This window comes from Ictalurus furcatus, chromosome 21 (assembly GCF_023375685.1).
Source record: "Ictalurus furcatus strain D&B chromosome 21, Billie_1.0, whole genome shotgun sequence".
NCBI classification, from domain to species: Eukaryota; Metazoa; Chordata; class Actinopteri; order Siluriformes; family Ictaluridae; genus Ictalurus; species Ictalurus furcatus.
The window spans coordinates 15,697,902-15,710,358 of NC_071275.1; the positions used below are offsets into that span (position 1 = coordinate 15,697,902).

At 38.5% G+C, this 12,457-nt stretch overlaps 1 protein-coding gene across 1 annotated transcript in view; it reads left to right on the plus strand.

Annotated features, from left to right (window-relative positions):
- Nucleotides 1–12,457, plus strand: part of cdh4 (cadherin 4, type 1, R-cadherin (retinal)) — a 455,069-nt gene that overhangs the window by 66,291 nt on the left and 376,321 nt on the right. Inside the window, exon 3 of the mRNA XM_053652418.1 lies at nucleotides 4,501–4,524. Coding sequence (XP_053508393.1) covers nucleotides 4,501–4,524 — 24 coding nt within the window. The remainder of the gene's footprint in view (nucleotides 1–4,500; nucleotides 4,525–12,457) is intronic.

Below are 12,457 nucleotides of genomic sequence, written 5' to 3' on the forward strand. Positions count from 1 at the left end.
TGAGCTTGTATGTTTTGGATCATGAGCAGATCCTTTCTTTCTCCACACTTTGGTCTTTCCATCACTTTGTTAGCGGTTAATCTTGGTTCCAGAACCTTTATGGCTCATCTCTGTATTTCTTTGCGAATTCCAATCTGGATTTCTGACTCTTAGTGCTGATGAGCGGTTTGCATCTTGTGGCCTCTATATTTCTCCTCTTGAAGTCTTCTCTGAACGGTGGATTGTTATACCTTCACCCGTGCCCTCTGGAGGGTTTTTCTTCACAGCTCTCACAATGTTTCTGTAATCAACTGCTGCTGTTTTTCTTGGCTGACTTGTTCCATGTCTGGTTGTTAGTACACCAGTGATTTCTTTCTTTTTCAGGACATTCCAAATTGTTGTATTGTCTGTGCCCAGTGCTCTATGTGCAATGGCTCTGATAGACTTTCCCTCTTTTCTCAGCTTCACAATTGCTTGCTGTAGATTAGTGTCATGTTGTTTTATTGATGCTGCTCCTATGTAATGAACCATGCTCTCACCTGCTTGTTATAGTTGGAATCATAATTAATTGTACCACATAATTTTAAGTAAATAAGCTTTTTCCTTATTTTTTTTTAAGGTTTAGACCAGGGGTTCTCAAACGTTTTACAGTTAGAGAACCTTTTAACTGAGAACATAAAAAACCCCAGATCCCTTATAACAGATTTATTTTATGCACACAATCCAATATTTAAATTCCAGGCTCATTATTTAAACGTGCACACTCAGTAAGTTTACATGGACAACAATAATCCAATATTAACCCGATTAAGACGATACTCTGATTAAGAAACTAGCATGTAAAAAGCAATTTTTAATTACCTTAATCCGATTAAAGTCATACTCGAAGTAAACACAAATCGAATTAAGACGTGGAGTATTCCTGTTTTAGTCACATTATCTTGTGTATATCTTGTATATGTACACACCTTAATCACACTATTAATGTCGCGTGGGAGTTTTCACCGCATTTGGAACAGGACACGTACACACACGGCAGTGCTCAACCGTTTGATGGCAAACGAGAGCACGGCTGCATCCAAAACCACGTATTTACATACTATATAGTAGGAGAAATACATGTATCTCGGCTGCTATACAGTAGGTAAATTACGCGGTTTGGGACGCAGCCCACGGCTTCAAGCAGTCGTCTATTTGCACGCATAGCATGACAAATAACTAACTGCACTTGAAGCTTATGTGTAATTAAAAATAAAACGCCCAAAACTGTATACGAAGTATACTGCATAACGAAGACCTTTTGTATGTTGATATGTGAAAAACGTCAGACGGCGTGGCGTGGGGACGTAATGATGTGTGCTGTTAATCGATCTATGTTCTATAACATGTAAAACGGGTACATGAAATGAGTATTCTAAAAGCAACTCATGTAAACACCTTAATCAGAATATTGTCTTATTCAGAATAAGGTCAATAATTAGATTACTGCTGTCCATGTAAACGTAGTCAATGATGTTTTGGCTATATAATGTATTGGTGCTATAAAGCTTTCTATCCCTGAAAGTTCTGATGGCAACTAATTTTTGTTAAAATTCTCATTATATTTAAGTGGGCTTGGCTTGATTTTGAGCCACTAATGTTTGGAGTGAACCGATTCCACTAGTCAAATAGGCTAATAAATATAAGAACTCAATAATAAATATAATAACTCCATAATAAATATAAGAACTCTGATGATAATGGGTTGGGTTTTTATTTTTACTTACAGCATATTGACAGTAGGAATGTTGATATGAACAATATCTTCCCCTAATGACGTTTTTTAGTATTGTATAGATTTAATTCATTTTGTATTCCATTATCATTGATATAATCATGACACCACGGCACAGATAAACTAGTGAGTGCACTGTCTTGATGCAGAATCTCACAAGCTTTATCAGGCTAAACTACAACAATGCATTATTTTACTACTTTCACAGTAAGACTTTATGCAGGGCAGGAAGAAGCTTGGGGGATTTATTGGATTCATTTTTTATTTATTTATACATTTAGGCAAGGTGCTGAGGTGCATGCTAAGAGGTCGAAGCATGGTTGGAATTGAGGAACGAGTATTAGGGCAAAAACGAGGCAGAACTGTGTGCCAGAATGCCTTCAGGAAGCGGAGATGAGAGAAAAATGGGATAAATGATGAACTGTCGTGACCCTGATGCTGAATACATTGGATTGGTGCTGTGTTACAAAGAAAGACATGCCTGACACAGTTTAGAGAATACGCAATACATAAATATAGTTTCTTACATCTCTGTGTAGATGAACTGGGATGGAGAAAAGGCAGTGTGAAATTTCTGACAATTGTTTTTTTTTTTTTTTTTAAAAAGGAAAAAAAAAAAACAATGTGCACTTTCATACACTTTCTACAATCCTTGCTTAAAAGCAGACTGAAGAATGGCTGCAAAAACAGAAGAAAAGCAAAGTGACGAAGAAGAATTATCCTTCACAACACAAGAAAGAGAAGAAGAAAATGAAGGCTTTGTTGTTCAGAGGTTTTTTTTTCCTTTCTTCTTCTATTTTTTTTTTTTTTTTTATCAGTTTGGAAGCTCATTCTCAGCCTCACTTGTTTGCTGCTATTGTGTTTGAGAACTGCTCTGTCGCCGGTTCTCTGTCTTCTCATAGCACTTTTAAATGAGCATCATCAATGCAAGGTCTTCCATCTTTCTGTCCAATTTGGGAGAGAAGAAGAAGCTTTCTCGAAGGAAAGAATCATTTTGCCGCGCCATAATAAAGAACTGTCTTATGTGGTATTGTTTTCTTACTTACAAGATTGCACTGCTGGTGTTCGGTTCCACGTGTATGTGACGGTCAAATGAACTGTAATCTGCTATACAAGAGAGAAAAGACAAACCTAAATATCATGTGAGACAAACGATTTGATTTAGCTTTATTTGGGACACATTTCGGGCAATTTCAATCAAAACCCATATTTGGATCACTTTTACTGCTTCGCGTGTACATTAACATGCGAGCTTCAGATTTATATTGTAGTGAAATTCTAGTTGATTTGTACCTTTTTTTTTTTTTTTTTTAAGTTTAACCTTCTTTGATATATTTCCATTTTGGTGAATGGTTGTCTAGATTACCCACAATGCCATTCGACTACCTGCTGATAGTGGTGCCAGTGGGATTTAGCCTTTGCTTAATCTCGACCTAAACTGGGCAATGCAGCAGCGCTTTAGTACTTAAGTCTGTCCAGCTACAGTATCTCACCTTCATCTTCAGATTTCATGCTAATATCACCGTCAACACCATCATACTCTTCATCTCATAAGGAAGACTAACTAGCTGAGCCGAGTCTCTGCTATAACTCCGCGCAGCTGTGCTATTTTTCTCTATTACATTCTGGGAATTTGAGTGCAGTGGTTGTTGACTCCACTATGTCTATGCTGGACTTCTCGTTAAAATGACGTTTCTTGAAAACGCTGAGCGAGAATAGAAGCTCTTGCTCTTTTGTTTGTAGAGCAAACAACAAAACCAGGCCATTTTCCATTATGTTTTTTATTGCTGCAAGCAATGTCTCCCGGTCACATCATTGTTACAAACAACCGCTAACTTATCGCAGGAGTAATGAAAACACAAGACCGTCTGACAAATCAGCACCAGAATAGCTACGCACATTACGGATATATCAGGATGGAGGTTTCTTGTACTGACGTTCACACTGAAGCTGTTGCTCCATAGTGGAGATAGAAGTTGAAAGGTCTGGTGACTTTCCTTGTGTAAAAAGCCTAACCGTGAGGATTGAATCTGCCCCAGATCACTAACAAAAGTTTTTGTTTTTTTTCTTCTCTTGCATGCACTTAATAGCTTACTATTCTATACATAGCACATCATCCCTCTGCTGCAGAAGGGACTAAAAAGTCATTTTATTCTTATACATCCATTTTAAGACTTGATCCTGAGCTTGGATTACTGCCTTTGGGAAGATTTGCGTGTTCTCCATGTGTCCACATGGATTTCCAAAAGGTTCTCTGGTGTCCTCCCCAAAACTATAACCATCCAAGATGTATTCTTGCCTCACACACAGTGTTCCTTGTATAGGATAAAGCGCTGTAAGAAGCATTGTATAGGAGAAAGCAGTTACAGAAGATGAATCAATAAATAGTTTTATGGCTTTATCTTCTTGCCGTAGGTGACGACATGCAATGCAATTGCATCTCAAATGTTCACTGTGTTTGGAGAAATTGGGACATCAATGTTCCTCAGTCTGACACTCTGGAGTTTCAAAAGGCCACGAAGACATTCTGGAAGTAAAGAATTCTGTTCCTCAGTTTTGTATGTATGTTTGTGAGATGCATTTGAGGGGTTTTTTTTTCATTTGTGTTTGTAATGTGCTTACACAGGATTCTTCATTGGGTCTTCTTTAATGATGTATTTATTGTGGTCTAGAGGAACCTTGCTGGATGTTTAAGTTGACATACTGACCCGTCTCTCTCTCTCTCTCTCTCTCTCTCTCTCTCTCAGGCACCATGCTGTCATCAGGTCAAGGTGAGTATCACAGCAATAGTATAAAACTCTGTGATTTGTCTGATTCTCATCATAGTAATGACTAGATTATGGTGGGGTTGCGTGCTCTTGGGTGGCGTGTATGGTTTTGGCGAACAGGCAGGCACAGTAAAATGCACAGAGATGTCTGCTTTGGCCTTTGAGGTTGAACTTGAGGCATAGATTTTTCACAGAAACTTTTCAAGAACTTTTGGGGAATCTTTTTTGAACGTTTTGGAGCACAGGAGGTCTCCATCATTTGTCCGAATTTCACTTCAAATTCATATGAACAACAAGCAATCTGATCTTTGCCCTGGGGGGTGGGGGTGTAACACAATGCCACTATCTGTATTATTTACCTGTTAATTGCGCCAACTGTCCCTTGCCAAAACCATCAACAAATGGAAAAACGAACAAACCCTGAATAGTGAGACTCCTGTTTGTACCTGTATATGTATCTGTTTAGTAGATATTATTTGTGTAATGAAATAAATGAATTTCTGTGTGCGCAAGACAGAACAGGCCACACTGAAGTGGAAGTGTATTTTTTTTCTTTGTTTGTTGCTGGACAGATGTGTGATCCACCTGTAAAGCCCCAGGGCTCCTAGAGGAAAAAATGCACACACCTGCACTCACAGTGTAGTGTTGCATCTGTTGAGAGAGAGAGAGAGAGAGAGAGAGAGAGAGAGAGAGAGAGATAGATAGAGAGAGAGAGCGCGAGAGAGAGGAGTGTATGAGTGACTGAATGAGATGCAGACTGAAGGACTGAGTGAAATGCCCAAACAGAATTTGAGGGACAACTGAAAGCAACAGAGACGTTCCCCACAGTTTTTATTCATTCTGTGCAGTGTAATGGAAAGAAAAATTGTCTATTTCTCTGCAGCACGTAGTTTTCCAACAGCCCGATTAAACCTTGACATTCAGTGTGTATGGAAATCGCATGTAGCTAGCATATTTAGATAGTAGAGGACTGTTTTTAAACCGCTGTGTTTCTTAAACTGGCTCCTTAGGTAGATTATTTAAGGTTTCTTAATGAAGAGGGGTCAAAGTATGTTATAAGCTGAACGGGGCAATTTCTTTTGCCATGTTGCCTGTTCAAAAACAGCCAAATATCATATCTACATTTTTGTACACCATGGCCAAAAGTATCTGGACTCCTGGCCAGTCACACCCATATGTACTTGTTGAAAATTACATTCCAGATTTCCGGTAGTCCTCCTTTGGTGTTATAATAGCCTCCACTCTTCTGGGAAGGCTTTCCACTAGATTTTGGAGCGTGGATTTGTGTGCCCTCGCCAACAAGAGCATTAGAATGTTGGGCGAGGGGGCCTGGGACATCATCGGGATTACAGTTTATACCAAAAGTCATCAGTGGGGTTGAGGTCAGAGCTCTGTGCAGGCCTCACAGGTTCTTCCACTCCACCCTTAACAAACCAATGTCATTTGTGCACAATGGCATTGTCAGGCTGGAACAGGTTTGTATTCGGGAAATGTTTAATATTCAAGCATACAAAGACATTCTAGACAATTGTGTGCTTCCAACTTTGTGAGAGTAGCTTGGGGAAGAACAGCATTTGGCTATGATGATCACCAACCTTTGGTCATACAGTGTGTTATTCATCGTCAGTAACTGCGTTATCCTGGTCAGTGTAGTGGTGCATCCAGTGTGTGGGCATGAAACAGGAATAGTCCTTGGATGCACCGCAGGACACCATGCGCACGCACACACACTCATTGACACAAATTTATTTTAAGTACAATTTATTATAGTTATTGCACCTGTGTTTTTGGAAGTATGTTTTTGTGCCATCGTGGTGCAGTATCATACTGCCCGGCAGTACACGAATGTGGACTTTGGACTGGGGGAGGAAACCGGAGTACCCAGAGGAAACCCCCGCAGCACGGGGAGAACATACAAACTCCACACACACAGGGCCACGCTGGGAATCGAACCCCTAACCCTGGAGGTGTGAGGGGAACGTGCTAACCACTAAGCCACCATGCGACCCAGAAGTATATTGGAGAACTCAGAAGAAGCATACATGGACATAAGGAGAACATCCACACAGTAAATGGAGCTTAGGATCAAATAATATATTAGAATAATTATATTCATATATTAAAACATACATACCCATTACTATAGAAATGTATTACTATATAATGCCAAATAATTGGTCTAATGATTCTAATCAATCTATGACATCTGGAATAATACAAGACCAATTCAGACAATGGTGAAAGAACTTTTTTTTCCCAACTGTGTTTAAAAAAATAAAAAGAAAAGAAAAAAAAAGTGTTTGACCATTGGAATATAGATGACCACCCTGGTTGTGATTGTCTTTTTGTGTAACAAAAGCTTTAATACCTTCCCTTCACACACACCCCAAAAAATGCTGTCTCTCTCACACTCTATTATTCCATGTATCTTTATTCTTATCCCAAGTTTTGGAATAATGCACGATAATTAACCACAATGTCCAACACACACACTCCATTTAGTTAAAGTCACTTTGCATTATTCTTTAAATTCCACCAAAGTATTCTTTCCTTCATTTCCCCCACATAATACCTACTGAGAGATTAGAGACAGAGACATGTAGGCAAAGCACAAGAAAGAGATAACAGTGTCCTTGACCTTGACATAGGAAGACTTTGTATGAATGTGAATTGAGGACCACACGGAGCCAAAGTGAATTTAATTGAACATCATTTCCTTTTTGTTCCACCTATTTTTCTTCAGTGCTGTATTGTACATCTCATCTGCATATGATATACAGAGGCTGTTACTAGTGTTTTCCTCCCGTCTTCTCCCATTTGGTGCTAATATGATGCTTAGACTTAAGTTGTTAAACCCCATCATTATCAAGCAGAAATGTCTCTTTCCATGCTGGCTCCTTGTTTCATTTACGCTGAAAGCCTCGGGGCGAGTGGATGTGCTTCGGTTTAATGCCGTGAAACATTAAAACAAATAGATTTATATATTGTCATTATTGAAATGCAACAAAACATGCGGCGCCAGATGGTGGCTCTTTTTTCCGCAGCTTTTGCATCATTTAGACTTGTCAGCGAATAGAACATATAGGACATGACGGAAAATTCTGGCCCTTCTAAAATTGCCAGACTCTTTCTAGTGCAGAAGGGAAACTTTCTAATGCAGTTTGGACACCCCGAGCTGATTGCATATTTTATTGATTTTAAAAATAAATAAATAAATAAAAATTGTGCAAATTGTAACACACAGTTACTTTACGTTTGATTAACTTAAAAAGTAGGATTTAAAAAATAGTAATTGTGATCTGCAAAAGTTTGGACACCCTTCTAAGTCAGTATTGGTAGATATCACAGATTGAAAACGCGTCTTCTAGCCACCTAGGAGTATTTTCTATCTTGTTTTAGGAATTTTCACCCACTATTTCTTGTGGAATGATTCTAGTCATGAGACATTCTTGGGTCGTCTTGCATGCACATCCTGTTGAGGATCTACCCATAGCTTCCGGGGACTGTGAAGGTTATTCTAAATGCTTCAGCTTGCCTTTCTTGAAATAGTTCATGATGGATGTTCAACAAACAGACTTCATATAAACCCATAATGAATTTTCCTTTACTTTCACACTATCCGTTGTTACCCAGATGAGGACGGGTTCCCTTCCGAGTCTGGTTCCTCTCAAGGTTTCTTCCTCTTAACATCTTAGGGAGTTTTTCCTGACCACCGTCGCCACCGGCTCGCTCAATAGGGATAAATTCACACATTTAAAATCTGTATCCCGTGTTTATATTTTTCTGTAAAGCTGCTTTGAGACAATGACCATTGTAAAAAGCGCTATACGAATAAAATTGAATTGAATTGAATGTTGACGTACATTTTGGATCATTGTCCTATTGTAGAAGTCAATCTCTTTTCCGCTTCAGTTTTTTGAATGACCGTGTGACATTTGCTGATATTTACAGGAATCCATTCTTTCATCAACCTGAGCAGTTTCATCAACCTGTGCCACTGGCTAACCCCAAAGCATGATAGGCACGACTACTCCTTTTTTCCTCCAAATATGTCTGTGGTGATTGTGTTCCATTTTTACTTCCAAAATGATCCTGGCTTATTTAGATCTTGTTTTGCATACGAATGGACTTTTATGAGTTTTCCATCTGATGACCCTTCCATGCAGATCATATTTGTGCAAGCAATGTGGCATAGTAGAACGGTGCTTGACTTGACACTGCCATTTCTTGATGCCATTTTGGACAGTGGAAATCATGAGCTGGAAGCATTTTGATGTCTTTTTAAAGCCTTCGTCTGCCTTGTAGGAATCACTTAGCTTCATTTTTAGATCCTTAGTCAGCTGCTTAGAGGAGCCATTGGCTGTTGAGTGTTAGCATAAGGATTTAAGAGTCAGAGAATATATTACACTTTGGAATTCTGATTTTAATGACAATTCTTGACCTGCATAATGAGTCCTAATGAGTCAATTAAGTGGTAACAAGCTAATTTAGACTTTACAAATGGAAGCGTGTCTAGACTTTACTATTACTATTACAAAAATGACTATTTTTAAGTAACTGTACTTTAACATTTGCAGAAAAATGTTATTTTCAAAGATTGTTTGCTTCAGAGTTTGTATTGACTTCTTTTCATTGATATTTTTTTTTAATTAGGATTCATATTTATACATTTATCCTATTCCTCCATCTGTACTTCACTTCTCGAACACTGTCAAAAGTGCACTTGCAGTGTGTGAGGATATTTTTTGCTATAACACTGCGGGAAGTGGAGGCTGTACAGAACAGCACAGAGATAACAGGTTAGACTGAAGGACTCTGTAGAGGGGAAGACCAGAGGAGGCGGATGGAGAGATGACTGCACACTTGGGTTCATGTGTCAGCAGAGCTATATCTGTCCAACTAATTGTGCCACATTCACTCTCAGCTGTCTGCTGAAATGCCTACAATGTCCAAGCCTGGGTGATGACCAAGCAGCCTGTGTCGTGTTCAGATAACAGGATGGAAATGCAGTCAAACGCTGGCTGTAAGAGGAGAGCAGGAAGCTGCCTCTGGGCAATATGGACAGGAGTGTGGGCGTGTGTGAGGCTGTGTCTGTCTGGACATAATGTCAAAGCTTGGACAGTGCAATAGTAGAGTTCCAACCACGATGTAAATCCCTCGTAATCCACAGAGCACCGCAGTGTCTTTCTTTGGTAGAGAGGAAAGAATCATCACATCATATTATACAGTCAAGTACCCAGGGGGGTTCAACTCTAATTGCAATCAGAAGCAAGGAAATCATCCGACAAGTGTCTTGTGTGTGTATGTGCATGTGTAAAAAGATCACTGCTCTATAAGGCTCTCTGTCATACACCCATGCATGAATGAAAAGTATTTTTTCTGTCCTTTTGAACTAAATTCTTTTCAATGAAGTCGCCGTACTCTTTTAAAATGGAGCAGATGGTTTAGTGTGGAGTTGATCTCAAGACATGATAAATCACAGCATGTTAATAACCATGATAATGAAACGGCTTCTAAACATCTGAATTCTCACATTTACATGTTGATTAAAAAGAGCAACTAATGTCTGCAGATCTGTTAGCATGGCTAGAATGCCATTTAGTCTACCTTCTAAACTTTCAAAATGTTCAGGATGTCAGTTGGCTACATTGGAGAGGGATGTACAGAGGGAATGCCAAATCAGTTTGGGAAAAGTCACTTTAACCCATAACCAAAATCTTCCAAAAACACTACCCACCTTTACAGCCATTATCCAGTAGTATTGTTATAGTTTCACATGTGCAATATGTATGATTTATATAACATTCTGACAAGTTGTATATTCCTTATTGGTTGGTTAGCATGACTATTTTTAGGGCAAAGCAGCAAAGCTTCTTTGAAATAATTTTTTTTTTTACCTGTAGGTTAGCCAACTACAGTGCATCCGGAAAGTATTCACAGCGCTTCACTTTTCCCACATTTTGTTATGTTACAGCCTTATTCCAAAATGGATTAAATTCATTATTTTCCTCAAAATTCTACAAACAATACCCCATAAAGACAACGTGAAAAAAGTTTGTTTGAAATCTTTATAAATTTATTAAAAATAAAAAAACAAAAAAATACATAAAGATCACTTTATGTATTGTGAAATTTTAAGATATTCTATATATTCTATAACATCACCAAAAGTGATGGCACTTCTGATGTCTCTTTCCTAAAGACACACCAAACTGAGGTCTGTTATAGTGAGTTGAATCATCATTTACATAGCTTCTATTTTGTGTTTTCTAAAGTCACATAAGCAAATTACCCACCTGAAGTATTACAGTTTATGTTCATGTAGCTGCACAAATGCCCTGGACATACATGAAGAATCTATGTGAAATGACAATTATCTATGCAACTTTATAAAGCTCAGATTCTCCTGAATGACTCCTAAATTTCAGTCTTGAGTCGTGCTGGAAGGAAGAGTAGAGGTAGAGAAGAAATGTTCCTGTTCTGGTTAAGTCACTTGTAAGTGGCTTTAAAGAATGTATCCATGTAAAAAGACATGGCTGTTGCTTTTCACATATTACAACTTTCTTTTTAATTCTCTACACTGGGGACACTACACTACTACTCTAGTCTGGGGAATTGAAGACTCTGGACCAGGTGTTATCGTGTTGAAGTTCAAAGCATATAGAACATACAAAGAGAAATACACGAGTCACAGTGCAGTCCCTCTGGGTTACATTACTATAGCTCCTCATTGTGAGGATATAATAAAGAACTAATATAGAACTTATTTTCTTTTGGCACAATCCTGCCTCACTTTCGTGTTTGGATTTTATTATTTCCTCCAAGAAATGAAAGATCAAGGCAATTGTTGTGAACTTTGTTCAAATATAGAAGCCTGTAAGACTCTCCTCATAACCATTGAGAGAGAAAGGTTCAGATGTCTAACCACCCACACAGAAAGTTCCTTGATAGAAAATGGAAATAAAACTGTAATAATACCTGAAATCAGTTCGTCACTTACACAAACATGAAACAGAGTCACTTATTTACACTTGTATACCAGGATATAACAGTCAGGTTGAGTCATTGTATCTGTGAACAGGGATTAGCATCTTATTACAGGAATAGTGGCTTTTGCAACAGTACTTTCTAGAGGTCGGGCGATTAGTGGATTTTACCGATACCAATAATTAAGTTGGGCAGTACCTGCCGATAACCGGTTAATCAACTGATTAATCAACTGAACAGTAATTTTTAAAAAATCCAATAGCACAACAAAATTTGTCAGTGATGGTTTTTATTTTGGCTCTAGAGGCCGCTATATAAAAACGAACTGTGTGTATTTTTTGCAGATAATCGATAGTTCCTGCAATCGGTTATTGGTGTTGATTAATCCGCAAAACCGATCAATCAGTCGAGCTGTTGTACTTTCCCCTTTTACCAAGGGAGAGGTATTCATTAGGACCAGGAAAAGCAACTGACCCTTGATGCCAGAGGCTTTTGAATCTGCAGAAACAGATTCCAGTCTTTTGTGCATTTATCAAAAATGCTACAGTACTATACACTGGTGGTTCTGCTACTACGTTAACATACCCCCATACCTGCTGGCAATGATGCATATATACAAAACACCAGCTTAACACCAATTGTCCACAAATCAATCACTTCAAAAAGAGCGAAGTTGAATGGAAAAGAATAGGCTGGTATCGGCAGTACCGAAGCTGATATTCTGCTCTAGTGGCCTTGCATACATCTCCATCATTGTTTCATTATACACCTGTGAGTCTGTGCAAACAGCACAAAGACCAGATGCTGAACTTTGCTTGACCTTTTCAGAATTGAAACCAGGTAGCAGCATTAATGGAGTGTTCAGTAATAAATCAGCATTTTCTCTCAAGCATTTCATTTCTCATTCCATTTGCTTCAATTCACCACTTTTTTTGCACAAGCGATCATA